This window comes from Achroia grisella, unplaced genomic scaffold (assembly GCF_030625045.1).
Source record: "Achroia grisella isolate CSIRO2021 unplaced genomic scaffold, CSIRO_AGI_Agris_v1 utg1920, whole genome shotgun sequence".
In the NCBI taxonomy this organism is placed as follows: domain Eukaryota; kingdom Metazoa; phylum Arthropoda; class Insecta; order Lepidoptera; family Pyralidae; genus Achroia; species Achroia grisella.
Window position 1 is genome coordinate 2292293 of NW_026712695.1, and position 18612 is coordinate 2310904.

Below are 18612 nucleotides of genomic sequence, written 5' to 3' on the forward strand. Positions count from 1 at the left end.
AAATTGAAATAGTGGAAGCAATATCAAGCATTTTAGTGAAAGTATATGAAGATAGAATAGCAATAACACAACCTACATCATTGCTATACTATTTTTTTTAACAGAAGACAAATACATAGTAGAGACTATCAAATTATGTGACGTAGGAACATTAAGCGATTGTTATTACGACCTATGATGTAAAGATTTTAAATACAGTTACATATTGTCATTCTATCATCAAAACGGTCCGGAGCCATCTGCAAACAACCATTATATATAGTTGTTCACCTGGTGATAACTGGTAACCTTCAATTATATATGAACAGCATTATCAATATCACGTTAAATTATCATGTATTACCCAATGATCTCGAGGACTCTCTAAAATATCATGCCTCTTATCCTGTAATTTCACCGCCATACTCATCTATATCAGCCACAAACACTTAAATATCTACGTCAACGAACGAAGTTTCAGTTCCAGAGGAGATCGTTGTACCAGCTGCTGACTTCCATCAAAGCATAATCAGCTATAAATTAAAATGTCACTTTAATTTCCTCTGGATGACAGCTAGTTCTCCACCATGCCATTTTCCAGATTTTTTTTGCTATGTACAACCACATTGTGGACACCGCCGTCTTAAACTAGGCTGGGACCCTTGGGCACACAAGTTTTCGGGGCCCGAAAAAAAGGCTCATTAGGTATAAGAACATATGAATAGGCGAAGTAACCGGTATAATGGCGTAGTATATGCCTTGTAAATACCTTCTTATAACATTAATGATTTCTGAAAAAAGTGTAGTGTGCCTGACAAAAATCTTTTGAGAATATGTTTGAGAAAAATTGTCAGTCCTTCGGGGCCCCCTGAGAATGGGCCCCGGGCACGGGCCCAGTATGCGCTTATGGTAAAGAAGGTATTGATTGTGGAATCGTTTTCTAGCAACAATATTTCCGAACAGATACATTATAGAAACATTTAAGAAACGAGCTTAATGCTACGAAACTGGCATCTCACCTGCAATTTGCTTAATGATGCGAATGGTCATGGGCGGGTGTTATCACTTACCATCAGGTGTATCGCAAGCTCTTTTGTCTCTATGCTATAAAAAACGCTATTCGCGATTTTTCTTCTAAACTGAAAAAGGTACTTAGTACAATCCCAACAGCAACAACATTTCCGTTGGTTTTTTTTCTAAAAAGTCGGTCTTGTGATCTTTCCTTCAGATTTATTTTGAAGTATTTATCTATTGTACTTTAAATACTACGTAGGTATTTGAATTAACCATATCACAATGAAATAATTAATCTGCAGATAACAATAGATTGTGCACACAGATAATTTGTAAACATAGGTTTGTTTAAAGCATTAGTAGGTACGTCCGTGTCAGCAAAAGAAAACAGCCACACGAGACAATCAACAAAGCTGTTGTGATTTCAATTTGTTGAGGAATGCTCAATATAGTTCTATTCTCAACCTTACCTCGGCAGTGATAGTGATTATATCTAAGAACAATTATGTATTTGCGATTTTTGTGAAATGTTATAGAGCAATGTTTCTGTTTCGTGATGTTACATGAGTGTGCAAATCTTATAGAATTCGAATATGTGCAGATTTAATAGATTATTATTTTTTGCCTCTTTGTGTTGGTTTTTTGAACAAGGACTGTCTCAGGTAAAAAATCTTTACTACGGAGTAGAACTACGTGTCAATACTAAGCGTATTTGTATGTAATGCAATCAATGGGTCATTCCGATCTAACCATGCAAATTGTGTAATTGAAGTAGGGACCTTAGGTATACTTTAATTGAGACCTTTATAAATATCTATTTATAATGTTAAATTTTAATCCCAACTGACAAAATGAAAAGGAGGTTCTCAATTCCTCCATATTGGCTGATACTTCCATGTTGATCACATAAAATTTTTGTTACGATAAATGACAAATAGCGTAATAATACCCAATAATAACAAATCCAGTTATTTAATACTTTTTCTATGGATATAAAAAATATGGATATAAAATTTGTTATACTTTACAAATTGTCTAAAATCTTTATATTATTTTAATACTTGCCTGGTAGTATTTTGATGACATTTATAAAGATAATTAGGACACATTTTGAAGATTAACAAATATCCATGGCCTACTTTACGTAATACGATCAGAAGAATAAATACTTATTCTTTGTCCGTACTTTGTATAGTTTAATCATCATCGATTAAAAAAACAAGTCTCCATCGTTTACTTAGAAATTATCTCTTATCAATATAATCCTTATATAATACTTAAATATAGACATTATTATCATGGGATAAAAACTGCAATCGCAGGCAGAAAACCTTGGAATTGTCGATTTTACAAGACCTACTAGAACTTGACTACTGTATCATAATAATCACGTAAAAACAAGAAAATATTATAAAGCATTATAGTAAATATATAATAAAAGCGTATTTAGAGAAAATACAATGGTTTTATGTAAAACGACAGGCGACAAAATAACTACTAACAGTTGTACATAAATAGCAAAATAAATTATGTAAATTGGCTAAACATTAGGTATACAAGAAAAATAACCACTATATTATATAGCAATGCATGAGATGGGTGCTACAAATATATGTAGTAAAAACTGTGAGGTATACTAATTAATTATATGAGGTATTCTAATTTACTTATTATCTTGTTCGTTTTTTTAAGAAATCAAATAACCATGCTTTACTTTCTTTATGTACTTTATGTCGTCGTGAACATTTCCTTGAGTAAACTTGAATAGAACGTGGCAGGGGTAAGCCTAATGTCGTCTCTCGAAATAAATTGTTTTCTTATCGGTTTCGATCACCGCCAAGTACCTACTCAAAATACTATTATTATAATGAGATATAAGAAGTAGCTAATACAATATTTTAGCTCTTTATTAAACATCTATCGTATTGCAGGTTCGTGGATGTGAAGGTGATGTAATCAGACACGATAAAGACACATTAGATGGGTGGCATTCCCGTAACGCGGTTACTTTTCGCGACAATCAAACTGAATGCGAAAAAGCTGATGTTTATATTTGTGAAGTAAGTAATATTATGTAAAAGATAAGTCGTCGCACGAAGAAATATAAAATTCATAGCAAGGTTGCGATATAGTTGTACCACATGATAACCATGGTATGCCTATCCAACGAAGTCATAAAATAAATTGGCTAAGGCGATGCCTTTTCTATTTCAACACTCCATTAGTGGTTTTTTTTATATCTATACAATTTTTGGTATGGTAGTTTATAGGCATTACAACATCATAAGATTTAAATAGAAGTCTCTAATATAGAATGTCGCTGAAAGATTAAAAAAGTGTGAATGGCTGCTGACTTAATAAAACTTCTGTATGCGCGATGCGTTTAGTATGAGAAAATGTAACGAAACTAATTATAAATCATAATCATATAGTAAAAAATGGTATGGTATTGAGTAAACAAAAATTAAATTAAACCATAATGAGATGACACACCGCATAAAGGCACACAAACCCAGTTGTGAAGCCATAGTTTCTTTTTGTAATAAAATATGATCTTCATAACACAATCAATAGACCCTAAATAATTTTATTGATCTACTTAAATATTTTTACGCACTTCGTTGTTTTAAGGAGCTTCCAAATGCAATACCACTCGACGATGAAAGATTCTGCAATATTCGTAATGTCAACTATCACGAGCAAATTTACCGCTGGGTTTCTGGTCATCAATGCCTGTTCTACACTCCGGGATTCCATTTTCTTGGTGGCGTTAATTCCCTCATCATGACTGCAAGTTGCTTGTATGAGCAGCGGTTCGCACCTTGCTTAGAAATTGTGAGTAATATAACAGATAAGATAATATTACATAGTAATATTAAGATTGTCATATATTATCGGTTTAGCCTATAGGTTCAATAGAATATACCTGTATGTAATCGATAAATTTATTTATTAAAAACTAACTCTATACCACGAGTACACTTGCTTAAGCATAATAAGGGCTTAATTGGCCGTGTCTGTCTGACGGGAGCTACTATTAGCAAGGGGTGAGTCTACCACTATCTCTCACTATATCTCTCCGAATAAATTTGACTATATAGATAAGTAAACATATTTCTTAAGAAGAAAAATATAATTTGATATAGGTAAAAAGTTTATTGGTGTCGACCAGATTCCAATTAACGATCTTTCGGTCTATGTCTAAGCAGTAGGTATTTAAACCACTAGGCCACAAAGTTCTCCATATCTTTGTACAATTTTTTTATTATTTTCTTAATTAGTCTTTTTGAAATCTCTGTAAGTTATTACGTTTTTCATTTTAACCTAAAGATAATGACAGTGAAATTACGGAGTATAAGTAGTAATTATCATTAATAAAAATCTATTATTGAAATATAAACTACATAATAAATAACCCACAATGTATTCTGTAATATCTGTGGTGGCCTAAGATTAAATGGTTCTTTTCATTCAAAAATATTCATTTAAAAAGCGTTATTTTGTGTTTGTGGTTTATTATTCTATTCTAAAATTTCTGAACATTTTCTAAAAAATACTCACCTGCAAAACTACTATAATTTAGGTTAGTATTATACCTACTTCAAATTCAAAAGGTTCCTTTTAATTGATATTTTTTTAATACACAGAGGCGGTTCTCCTTATTCCCATAATATTCCATGTTCGATTATGGAACGTAGGTAGAATACACTCCATAAACTAACAATATTTTCACACACCATGCTATTCACTTATATGTGCAGTATATTTTTAGGCAAAGGAAGATGGAACATGCGGTTGCTATCCTTTCGATCCTGGTTTTGAAGAGGTTAAGAGGGTTGTGGAAAATGCTCTGATTCCTTCATCCCGCGACCGTTTTCAAAGATGCTTCCATGAGGCCAAGGAATGCTGTGACGAATACCTGGCAGAAGAACCCGTCACGTCCAGTAAGTCATTTATTTCCACAGTCGCTTGATTGACCGCAGGAAAAGTACTTGGAATATTCTACGAAAAATTGTCAGGACAAAAATTACAAAAATTATAGTAGTCTAAGATGTGTTCCCAAAAGTATTCGGACGTCAAGAGACTGGAGCTGCGGTCGTCAAATGAAGGCGGTATTTCTTTTAGTAAATGATGCGTTGATGGATTGCAATTACAGTATACGGCTAGACAGTATACAGTATAAACCGTAGAATGCTATTTTTATCATAATTCAAGTGGGCAAAGACCAGCCCAAGCCACTGATACTTTCAGTCAATTTAACTAGGTATAACCTAAATTAACTGAAATTACTTCACATGTAAAAATTTCTAAGTAGATATTACAACTTTCAAATAATAAGAGTCCGGTCTGCTTTTGCGTCATACATGTACTTAGATACAAAATGGCGATAATCTTATTTTCTGGGAAAATTACCTAGTAGGTATGCGTCTAACTCATTCATGCAATCACATCACATGGCTAAGTATTGAATTGGCAATTAAATTAATCAGGTTTTGATACTTATCATATACCTACTTCAGCACAAAAAATGATTTATTTACTTATTAAAACAAAGGCATAGAAAACTATTAGATTTGTTTTAAATTACGTAATCTTTTAATTTAATTTATTGCTAGATATATACTAACTACTGTTCATAGTTTTAATATAGGTTCAACTAGAACTTAGGAACTCAAATTTATTTAGTAAATATTAATCCCGATGGTAATTCATATCGTAATAAGCCCTTCCCCCTCATCAAAAATAGTTTGATAATTAACAGCAATGAAATATAATAAATTAAACCACCTCGTACCACGTAGGTATAAAGTAACAAGAAAATATAAAAAAGCTCTAACTAACACGGGAGGAAATCGTATAAAATACATAATCGGTAACGGATTTGGAAATTGATATTTCTCCGCGATATGGCATAAAATAAAAATAATCCAACTCGGTCGTAAAATGAATGGTTGCGATAGATTATTCTTAATTAAGACTTCATTAAAGGTATGTTAAATAACTTTATATTTATTTTTAATTTTGTTCAATGTATCTGTGGAATGTTCTAGATGAGACCAGATGCGGTACAACTTTCGATGCTTGGACATGTTGGCGGGGCGCGCCTGCTGACACCATCGCTTATGAAGTATGTTCTGATTTCGCTTACTCTAACTCGGGGCCGACTTGTCACCGTAAGTTTGTATTTCACATTGCATTTACTGTTACATATTCTACATATACTATTCAAAGATAAAAAGAGAAATATACAAGAAAAAACGTTAGAAAAGAAACATATTAAGTAAATAAACTACTTAATTGTTACCAAACCAATGATTTGATAATATGTACCTATGTTTTTATTTTATTACATAAATATATGGCAAATTCAGTTGTAGTCACAATTATTCTTAGATTTAATCGGTATTTAAGTACAGGATTAAAAATATTGTTAGTAATCCATTTAATATTGTAAAATAATTTATTAATAATGCATTGATATTTTAGTAATCAAAAACTGAACAAAAAATGCATATTATAAATGCGAAAGTGTGTCTCTGTCTGTTTGTTTTGCTTTTCACAAGCTAAACGGCTGAACAGACCTAAATAAAAACTGACGTTAAGATAAATAGTGTTCCAAGGGAGGATATGAGCTTTTATTCCAAAAACAGTAGACAAAGTCCGAGATAACAGCCAGAATTAATATAAAAATTGATGCATCTGCTGTTATTTGACTCTACCTCTGGCCGTTTGGAAATAGTCCACACACATTAAATATAAAATAAATCTTTAGATTTCAGCAGCAAAGAGTGTTATGAGAATGGCACGTGGGAGCGCAATACTGATTATTCAACATGCAGTATCTCTCCGCGCCTCATCCGTCGGTATCACTTCCACATCTCTATTCTGGCATTCTCCATTGTTTCCTGCCTACCAGCTGTATTCATATTCTTCTACTATAAACGGCTAAGGATTACGAGGGTGATATTGCATAGAAACTTGCTCATCGCAATTGTTATCAGAAATATTCTTGTTATCATCAGTAGAAGTGTGGTAAGTTTTTTATAAATTATCGTGGTATCGGAATTGTAAGAATAAATATATTCCTATGTTTTACCATTCGGAAGGACAAAGTTTTCAGACGTCTTATAGGTATTGTAATGTCACTACCTTATCTTCTTATCCTTCAACCGCAATACAGCCTACAACACCGAGTAGACCTAGGTCTACTCGGTGTTGTAGGCTAGGGTATAGGCTAGCCTATACTGGACCCCAAATAACACGAATAACAGCGTTAACGATGATGATGCACCAATATACCTACCAAAAATTATACCTAAACTATATATGTAATATGTATTCTTTAGGTATGATTTTAATTCGCCGTCAATCAAAATCATGTCTACACAATAGATAAGACCTTGTAAATCTTTATAAACAATTTACCTTTTGATCTACAAAAAGCAATACAATTATACATTTACTTGTAACCAGAAAAAAATGTTGTCAGAAATAATCCACATAATGATATTAGTCTTTAAAATATGAATAAGCAGGTATATATATATAAATATATCTGTAGAGTAAAACTTGCTATGCAATTGCATTGAGAATCCATATAGCTTATAAGAATTAAATGAATGCATTAATACTGTCTATTTTTCATCTTCAGATATACATAGACGAACTAAGGAACGCTGAGGACACAGTAATGTCAAACCACAGTGTAGCATGCCGTATGCTCAGCATATTGGAGCGCGTCGCTGCCAACGCTGTATTCGTTTGCATGCTCATAGAGGGAATCTATCTCCATCGTCTTATCGTTGCTGTCTTTAAAAATAAAATAAATATAAACTTGTTATATGTTATAGGTACTGGTAAGTACAAAAGTGCTGTTCTATTCTTTTGTTTAAACAACTTCGTTAGCTGGGTCGGACTGGGCTGGAAAGGTCCGGGTGGCTCACCACATGCCTAAATCTCTTTTTAATGAACTATTGGCTACCAAACCCGCGGGAGGACTTATAGGAGAGGCTGAAGGTCAACTCTTGCTCGACTTTAGTCTGAGGAGAAAACAAGGGGTTCGAACCTCGGCTCGAATTGGACGGGGGATCGACCGGAGGAGATGACAGGACTGCATAATGGTAGATGGGATGCTATAGGAAAATAAATGTAGGTAGTAGAGCTGGGTCTGCGCCTACCAACTAAGACTTCGTAGGACATAATTTAAAATAATTGTTAATGATTTAAAATTTAAAACAGTACACTTCATCTTAATTAATTTTCTATCAGAGTTCCCGGTGATGGAAACACCCATAACAAATCAAAATAAAACGAGATATGAGTAATCTTTCAAGTTTGTTTAAAATATACCCATTAAAATATGCCCATAATATATTTTTATTAAATTTATCTTTATCTTCTTGCATACAGTGGTCACCATTGTCCCCGTGGTGGCTTGGGCAACGGTGATGGGTATTCACAACGACCATTCTTGCTGGGTAATATACACTGTCGATAACATCCAATGGATTCTGGATTCGCCCAGGATTGCCATATTAGTAATCAACACCATTTTATTTGCTGATGTGCTGAGAGTTTTGTTGACTAAAGTTAGGAACAGCGAGAATGCGAATCAACTGTGAGTACCAGATGATTACATAGTAGGTATTGACTACTGCTACTCGTCTATACAACATGTAAATAAGCAGTTAATGCTTTCATATTTTAAAGAAATTTTAATTATGAATATTGTCGTAATCCGTGATTAGATTGCGAAAATACCAATCCGTGATTTATAAAATACCGGCGATAGCGCAGATTAGTATAAATATTTATCTTATAAAATGAAACCTGGGTCTAAAAATGGGAATGTGAATGATTATTACTTTTTTATTTTAACCGACTTATAAATATGTTGATGAACATTGTTTTTCAATAATATTAAGGCCTCTGTAATTTATTTTATTTTCCTATAATTTAGATCATTAATAGTAAGGTTATGAAACCTATTGATCACATTTTTATATAAAAAAAAATTGTGAAATACTGGATCTATTATAACATACATTCTATTATAGCATATATTCAATTTCTAGTGTCAGTATAAGGATAAAATGTAATAAATATACAATTTTGTTCCAAGGAATACTGCCAAGGCATCCCTCTTTCTGATGCCAATTTTTGGGATCCAATTTCTGCTGACTGCGTTCAGGCCGTCCACCACCAACTGTACTGGCGAGCAAGCGTATTACTACATCGCTTATACAGTTGAAGGACTGCAAGGATTCATTGTGGCCTTGTTATACTGCTATATTAATAAGGAGGTAATTTGTTAGTAACATTAAACTTAATGCTCCATTACTCTTAGGGGCCTTCCATAAATTACACGTTGTTATTAGGTATATGATATTGTGAGTTCTACCGTGTTTCAAATTCCTTCTTATTATCTTTACACTATTTCTATTTATTTATTTTTCTATCTCTCAATGCTAGCCAAAAATGGCGTCCCCTACTAGTCAATCGTTACGACGCTAATCCAAAGTATAAGGCAGTGCAATTTAATTATAGAGGTTGAGATATAAATGTCACCATTATTGTTCTGTCTATTTTAGGTTCACATGTTAGTTAAAGCAACGTACAAAAAAAAGAAATTGGCAATAAAATCTCGAGTTAGAGGCAATTCCACATATCCCAGGATGAGTACAAACATCAATTCTGACAGAAGGCACACTTTCAGTACAGGCTTGGCATCTCAACATGTAGATGATAATGACAAAAATGATTACGCTACAATTAGACCAAATTTACATGTCGCTGAAATAATATCCATACAAGGAACTGAAAAATTAGGTGAGACACTTGAACCCGTTTATGAAATAATTGATAAGGATGTACCCAATGAAGATTGCTCTTTTGTAAGGTCTGTTGACGAAAGTACTTCTAAACACATTCCTAACAAAGAATCGAAAGACGATAACTATTATGGCTTTACAAACGCGTCCAGTGTATCTATAGAATGTCCTGACTGGATCCAAAGCGCTTCGTCACCAAATAACAGCATTTACAATAATTCACAAAACGATTATGAAAAAAAGTACATAGACAACATAAATCCTAAACAACCAACTGTACCAGAAATGGGATTAAGAAAGAGAAATCCAACACAAGATATTTTGGTAGAAACTATGGCCGAAAATAATTCTCCAATAATAAAATTCGAAAATAAAGTAGCAGATATTAATGCAAAAGAATTTGTAGATAATGATCAAGAATACAAAAATAAACTCGACGAATTGCAAAAAGGTAATGTAGATGATAATAACGCATCCGATGGCATTGTATCTGATGACATGCTAGATGAAATAATAAACTACATTGATAATAATGATCCAATAAAGTTGAACCCAGACCTCCTTTCCCCCAATAGGAAAGAAGAAGATAAAATAAGATTTATTGACGAATAATGATTAAATAGTTACTTAAATAATAATTTGTTTAGTTTAACGTTTACAAGTGCTTTGGTAATCTCCAAAGGGTTGTAAATATCGGTGACCTAAAGGTTTACTGCTTTGTATAAGTATATTCTTATTTTATAAATAAAAATGTTTTTATTTGAGGCGTTACTTTTAATAAATATCTATCGGAGTTACCCGTAAGATGCAGGTCAATACTTATAGAAACATGTGTGAAAGAACTTTCCAAAAATTTTAATCACGAAAGTTCATATATGTGTTCAGAATACTTCTTTCATAATGATTAAAAGTATGTATGTATGTATGTTTCATCGTATAATTATTATTTTATTGATCTATAGAATAATGAATCTTAAAAATGTAAATTATAGGTAAACTATTTAATGTCTTAAAAATATATTCATAGGATACAGTCCTGTAGTCCTGTGGAATGGCATCGCGTGTGATGTCTGTAGTACTTCATGTATATAGGTGAAGGTCGCTACTTTCCATCAGGTGGGGCGTGAACTTGTCTGGCACTGCAGTTACATAGAACATTAAAAGTACACAGCCGGCATAGATCTAGACGACTATAAAATCTAAGAGTATTTTTACATCAATTTTCATTAATTACACATCCATTTACAACATGATAGAGTAGGTAATAGTTCTTACACTTACACATAAATGTTTCATAGATTTTTAATTAATGCATTTATAAGTCTAGATCCTCCACTATATAATATCAAAATAAAAGTTTAATGTCTACACTAAGACATTTGCGCAATGCAGCCAAGTTTCGGCACACCTAAATTTCGAACGAACAAATATTAATTGATGTGTCCATTTGTATAAATCTGGACCCTTTCGAAGTTGACTTACAAAAGTGAACGGAGCAGCTCGCTTGCGCACAGTCGACTTTGGTATCTTCAAACGGCCACTTCCGAAATATAAACATATAGTTACATATATTTTGCAAAATATGTATCAAGTCTTTGCGTTATTATTATTGTGTTGGGGTGTGTATGGCTTCCCCGATGGTGCACCGGTAGATGCGTGTGTGAAAGACCGCCCTAATCAACCAAATCATGGACAGCACAGAACACAACCCCTTTCCACGCTACCTTATAGGATTGTAGCATCTTCCTCTGCGTTTGGACCAAACTCGGCCATCACAGGTGTGTTTGTTTATTGTTTTATAAATATGTAATTTATTCTTTTACTGGTATGATATAGAATACAAGATAGAAAGAGATTTTCAATGACACTATATTTTTACAAGTTCAAGGAATTATTTTTTATGGTCAATTTAACCAAAATATTAAAGTATTGATTCTTATATTCTGTATACATGCATGTCATAACTCCATCAATAAACGAGAACAGCTATTCATATTGAATTGTGTGATATTTATTTTGAAATCATGTTCAATTGGTTCCGTTTACGCTTTACGCTTCCGTTATTATTAGTTTTAAGTAAGTACATGATTAATGCTCAGATATCGAACAATTAACAATTTAGAGATAAAGGATCGAAGGCAATAGACACATGTAGCAGTAGTGTAAATATGTTTTTTATTAAATATTTCAGATTTGTTATCTAATTATATTGGTACTTGAAGTAAATGGTAATATATAACATTTTTTAACGAGGTATATATATATATATATAGCACATGTTTATTATTTCGAATGTTTGTGTTCTATTCTTATGGAAGGTACTACGTAACTACGTACCTACATAAAATATTGTTTGCTAAATATCAGATTCACAAAATAAAGATTTTTAAAGTAAAAATATTTTCTGTTTGTACTAGAGTACATCAAATTCAGTCACTACATAAGAATACAAAACTATTGAAGTATTTGTATGTGTCACTATAGTAGGTACAAGCTCTATTATAAGTTTGTGACTAGATGGTGCTGTTTTAATTGTTCTGGATTACTACTACTATTATTGTTATATTGTTAGCGGGTATTTTTTACCACAAATGTTGAATCGTCGTGATTAAGGTGTTGACGATATCGGAGGAGGAACAAGTAATAAATTATAAAATATTACAATAGTTCTTCATATTTGTTATCTTTAAATGGATAATAATGATTCTAATGATGAAGGGTAGGTATGTATTATAGAATACTGTTGGCGCAGCCCGTTGCCTACTCCTTGTGTAATACATTTTACTATTTTATAAATTAAATGTATTATACATATAAACTTCCTCTTGGATCACTCTATTGCTAAAAGCAGTTTAAAATGACCTGCATTGTTTAAGAGACAGAAGACTTCATTTTATACAAAGTAAATATATTACGGAACATATCATATTTTCGATAGTCATTGTTTTCGTTAGTTCTTAATTATTGCTCACACAATGACAAACTGGTAAAACCAAAGTAAACAACCACAGCACTGTTTAAACTATAACATGTTTTCATTGTGATAGCCATAAATAGTCCACAAACCCGAAAAAGAATACAAATTGATCAAAACTAAAGAATTATATTTTAACTTCTAAAGTTACTATAAATTACAAAAGAAAAATATGACATGTAATTTATCAGAAATTGTTTTTAATAATAATACTCCAAGATAACTACAATCTCACTAAGCTGTAAAGTAAATAACAGACATATAAATAATTATCATTGTATGGCATAAAAATATTGAGGCCAATAGGTAGGTTACGGTAAATCAGATTATTTATAGCTGAATAGATATGTTATGTTTAGACATAATATAGGTACTGCATTTTTTATCAGTCATCTCAATCGTATCTACCACTTAACTTATTTTGTAACTTTCATTGGCTACGAAATTTTGAAATAAACCGGTGATTAAAAATACAGTAGTAGTTTTGCTTTAAGAAACGTTATTTTTGAATGTGCATTTTAAAGTAAGTAGATTAATTATACTATTTGTTTAGAAGTCTAGCTTACTGTGTTAAGTACACTGTTGGTTAAGAACCTTTGCAAGAGAAAACTTTTGCAAGAGAACGATGCGGTATTTATCGAACAGAATTTATAGTGAACACATATTATTGAGGAGAATAAACTTGATACTTACAATATTAACAGATCGGCCTCTACCCAGCCCTCCTGAGGTACCATCCTGTTTGATTCTTGGTTAATTCGTCACGATGTCTTCATGCTCATCCTATCATTTTATTTAATAGTGGTGCACCATTTCATTATCACACATAAAAATATTTTCTTATACTTACTATAGAGTAAATATAAGAAAATGGATTCTTATAGTGCTAAATAGAGTAGGTGTACCTATGTACATTTAGCCTACTCTATTTAGCACTATAAGTAATAACCATGACGTTCCTTTACAGTAATCAATGTTTTTGATTTGGCTACGCTACCTAAAGCATAAAGAAATCATGGTCACACATAAGTATTCAATCAAAAATTAATATTCCTCCCCATACAAAAACAAAACCCTGCTCTCTCCTGCTTTAGGTAGAGATAGTTAATACATTTCTGCTCGTAATTTCACAGTTTTCATTACATATGACAAGTTTCACAAGAAATATTTTAGTATAAAATATTGTCGCTTAACTAAAAATTATAACAGCGATTTTATTCAATAAAAAATTGTAAACAGTTGACATATGCAGTTACTTACATGTTAAATTGTTCATAATATTGGTCAAAGGAAGTGCTAACTGCAGTTTGCACTTCCTTTAAGGTCACTTTGTCCAATACACGTTTCTATTCCAAATTGTATAATAAAGTTATATACCTACAGTAGTACATACTATTTTTTGTTCATTCGGAGATACTATCGTAACTGTTATTTACATTATGACTTTTCATCGAGGCTAAGTATAGTTACATGATTAAAGTATTTTATTTAATTACTGAAATAGGCAGTATAAAAATAATATTGTAGGACGATCCAATAAAGGAAAAGTAATTCATTGATAAAATCTTTACAGACTTCAATTAAGTCCGCAATGTATTACTAAGAATTTATAATGCAATATAAGTTATATAACTACTTATAAGTCATCCAGAATATTTATTTATGAGAAACTAGATAACCCCTGGCTTCGTCTGCTTTTTATGAGATAAAAAATGTCCTTCCTTGTGATACAATCGATTTGCACATCAAGCTTTAGAAAATGCCTGTAATACTTATTACACAGGTTACTTAATATGTTTTCTATAATGTTATAAAAAAATAAAAACATAACGACTCAACTATCAACTCATGCTGAATTCTTAATTAGATTTAGTTAGGTAAGTGGATATGTATCTATTCAAAGTCAGATTTATGTAATTTTGTATTCATATTCATATCTATCATATTTTAAAAAACTGTGTTTCAAATCTACCTACTAATGAATACATGGCCTACTTTTGTTATTAATAGAAGAGATGTTCTCAGAAGTTTCTTAATTCGTCTACACTATATTGTTATTGATATTTTCGTAGTTACTTATTCGAAAATTTTAAAACAATTCTACTTACATACTCGCTTTGTTAGTCTATTCATCGCTAGAGTATTAACTCTTACTGCTATTATTGTGAAATTCCAGTAACCATCGAAGGAGCTGAACCGTTCAAAGGGTTTTTCATTCAAGCCCGCTCAGTGGACAGAGATGAATGGTTAGGGTCTTGGGAAGAAGCGCCTAACACGACTATTCATCCTGAATGTTCCTCAATCACACATGCAGACCCACGAGAGAAGACCAGAGCGACGCTCGTGTGGCGCGCTCCACCAAATGCTCAAGGGCGTGTATACTTCACGTAAGTTGTATTGAATATTCTAAAAATATCGTGTTTGTTATGAAACTCCTTCGAAAAGGTTTAATCATATTTCGACAAAAAAAAATTTTTGGTTTCTTATTATACTTAAAGGGAACTGGGTGAAAGGGAACTATAAATGGCAAACTAATGTTCGTCGCTAAATTTCGTTTACCTATTTGAAAACTCTCGGTTCATTATTTATTGGGACTGACAAACCTTCCAATTTAAGCTGTGATCTAATATAAAGGTTTAGAGTAGTGACAAATTAGAGCTCAAGTATGGAAATGCATATAATTTTCAATATAAGGTATTAGTTACAATATTAATTATGTAAGTAGGTTCACGATCTCCTAAACAACCTTTAAAAGTTGTAATTATTGGGTATCTTTATATTTACTCAAATTATATGAGAGCTACATAAGTAATTTAATTTACAATATATGAAGATATATTGTTTGATGTATGAATATGATAATGGTTCTTCATCCTGTGTTAACGATATACGCTGGATGGTGGTAGTAGTGAGGTATGTGATAGGATAAACATGTTGTTCATCAGTTAGTCCATTATGGCAAATTCATCACCTCATTATACACTCTATGCTATTTACCTATTACTATTTCATGTAGAAGTACAAATCCCTGATTTTTTAGGAAAAAGAGAGAAAGATTACCAATATTTAGGTCAGCTACATATTATCTAACATGAAACGTTACAAATAAGTGATCTCCAATTTTTATACTTACATTTTGGATGGTAGTGGATAAGGAAGTAAAGATAGGTATTATCTCTAAAATATCGCATTCATAAAATATCAGTACCGTACCTTAGTTGTAATCACAAATTGAATAGCATATTCCCAGTATTGGCGACATTGACAATCACAAAGCAAATAAAAATATTTGTACTCGTATGAGTTAAGCCTTTGTTGTTTCGTTCTAAGTATGTATCAATGTATGCACCAGTATTTGATTTAATACTGACATTTTTTTCTGTATGGTATTATGTTCATATCTATTATATATATCTGGCTTCATTAATACATTTTATTTTCAAATTGATGGGAATGGGTAGGTATGTAGGGAAGGCTACAATGATCCATAATGATATTACCATTTGACTATAAACAGAACGACGGACATTACAAAATGCACTGTTGCCCTTTGAGTTATAGGACAAATACATCTCCGTATGGATAGTCCATACTTTCTCATCATTCATAATTTCAAAATATATCTATTAATTTTTTTTACTACAAATAACAGCTTTTCACTAAACGTATATGAAACTATATACGGTAGATATGATAAAATTGTTTAAAAATATTTTGTATGTCGATATGTTCGTTTGTTCTTGTCAATCTCTGCAACGACTCGACCGTTTTTGACGGGACTTTCTCAGATAGCTAATGTTATAAGGAATAATTTAGGCTACTATTATATAAAAAAATATAATTAAAAAAAATCAAACAAACAAACAAAGTCGCAAGTAACAGCTAGTGTAATTATATAAATTAGGACAGTAGGTTTTATAAGACCGTTAGAACGTTCGGGACAGACGTCATGCACATATACGTTGGAACCAGATTTAATAATGAGGTCGATGCCCCTATCTCTATACTCCATAAGCAAGTTCCTTTCACTTGAACATACTAAAGCGAATTTATTGCATAACATGACCTAGTCATGAACGCCTTTACGCTGGTGACCTTGAAGATAAGCTTTAATTTAGTGCAATCAACGATAGTTACACGCGACGATGTAAGGTCAACAGGACTTAAATTTACTTAGGTAATTTAGTCTTGTTCTAGAAAGATATAGTAATACACACTATCATTAATAAAACATCAAAATAATTCAGTATTAATTACGGCCATATCTCATGCTATTATAAATAAGATCACAAAATACGTAGAAAAAATATAAATGCAAAATTTGTTGTCTTTATATTATCAAATAGGTTGTGGAATGGAGCCTCATAAGACTCATAACTTAACAATCATCAGATAAAACCGTAGGTATGTTTTATCCTAAAATAAATAGTATATTTCACGCTGCCGTGTTAGTTCTATGCTATTCTTTGCATTATTAGAGTTCAGACTTCGTGGATATTGCGTACTTATAATATACGACACCTACACGCAAAAATACTGCTTACTATTTTAATACTTTTGACTCTCGCGTTAAATTTATGTAATAGAGCTCAAATTTTCTGAGAAATCTAATGATTAAGATAAAGTAGGCACTTCATCTCAATCCTGAGAATATTTATTTCACATTTCAGAGGCACTGTTTTGAAGAACTATGGAACTTTCTGGGCCAACATAATAGCTGAAGCACCACAAGATCCATCGCAGCTGCAAGTGCTTGGTTGAGAATAGCTCTAAGTATTCAAAACATTATTTATTAGACATAATAGATTTATATAATATTGTATGGGCTTAGTTACAAACATCACGTTTGGGAAGCAATTACCAAATATATACTAATGTTATTAATTAAATGATTTATACTTGCATGAAAATTATAGATTTATTCCTTTTCTATGCATTGATTAGCCGGGCGAACTTATTTGACTTTAACTGAGAATGACGGTGTAAATTTTGAGTAGAACTTAAATGTAATATTCTGGCATTTGTTATAACTGTGAGAGGTACAAGAATGCACGGCGGAAACATATTATATAAATACTATTTACCTGCCCTAACTTCGCAGGGGTGTATATGTTTTGCACATAAAAATCTTTCTCTTGAATCACGCTATATATTGCTAAAATCTTCATTAAAATCCAATGCGTAGTTTAAAAGATCTAAGTGAACATACAGCGGAAGCGATTTAATTCTATACTATGTAAAGGTTGCCGTGTTACGTAAGTACTCCAATTTCATTGCAAATAGTACCAAAACAAGTGTTAATACGAGAAAATTATGTAAATTATAAATTGTTGTTACACATATAGAAGTAGTATGTCTATTAAGACTAATTTATTCTAAGGTGTGCACTAATCTGTTCGAAACGACTGTAGGCACATTCAGATTCATATAGGTCGTAACGTCAAGGACGCTCTATTAAATTATGTAACAGTTTTGCAAGTATTCCAAAATTATACATATCAAATATAAAATGTTCTAATGAAGGCGTCAGAACGACACATTTTTATTCTTTGCGTCTGTCACTGTGATTGTTTCTAGAATCTACGGTTAAAAACAAATTTTACTGGAGTGTCAACAATCTGCGTTATACCCTCTACTCACAGTAAAATATAGATTTAATAGTCTGATTCTTTATAAATATAACGTATTGTTTCATATCTACCGAATGTTATTGTTGCCTAGACATATAATTTTATACACTAGAACTTAAGTTAATAAATTTTAATATAAATAAGTAGTTCTTGTTTTATTTACAAACTAGAATTAAAACAACAG

General features: G+C 31.9%; 2 protein-coding genes across 2 annotated transcripts; both read left to right on the plus strand.

The window, feature by feature from the left end:
* Positions 1-1369: 1369 nt before the first annotated feature.
* LOC131841738 (putative defense protein 3) lies at positions 1370-18368 on the plus strand. Its single transcript, XM_059190061.1, has 4 exons — positions 1370-1562; positions 11417-11602; positions 14975-15185; positions 17469-18368. Exons 1-4 carry the CDS (start codon positions 1550-1552, stop codon positions 17557-17559), a joined length of 501 nt encoding a protein of 166 aa, XP_059046044.1. The 5' UTR covers positions 1370-1549; the 3' UTR covers positions 17560-18368.
* Positions 1530-10531, plus strand: LOC131841737 (uncharacterized). Its single transcript, XM_059190060.1, has 10 exons — positions 1530-1655; positions 2925-3053; positions 3625-3828; positions 4766-4937; positions 6045-6167; positions 6767-7026; positions 7646-7850; positions 8404-8611; positions 9116-9296; positions 9585-10531. The coding sequence occupies exons 1-10, from the start codon at positions 1587-1589 to the stop codon at positions 10434-10436; spliced, it is 2403 nt and encodes an 800-aa protein (XP_059046043.1). The 5' UTR covers positions 1530-1586; the 3' UTR covers positions 10437-10531.
* Positions 18369-18612: the final 244 nt, after the last annotated feature.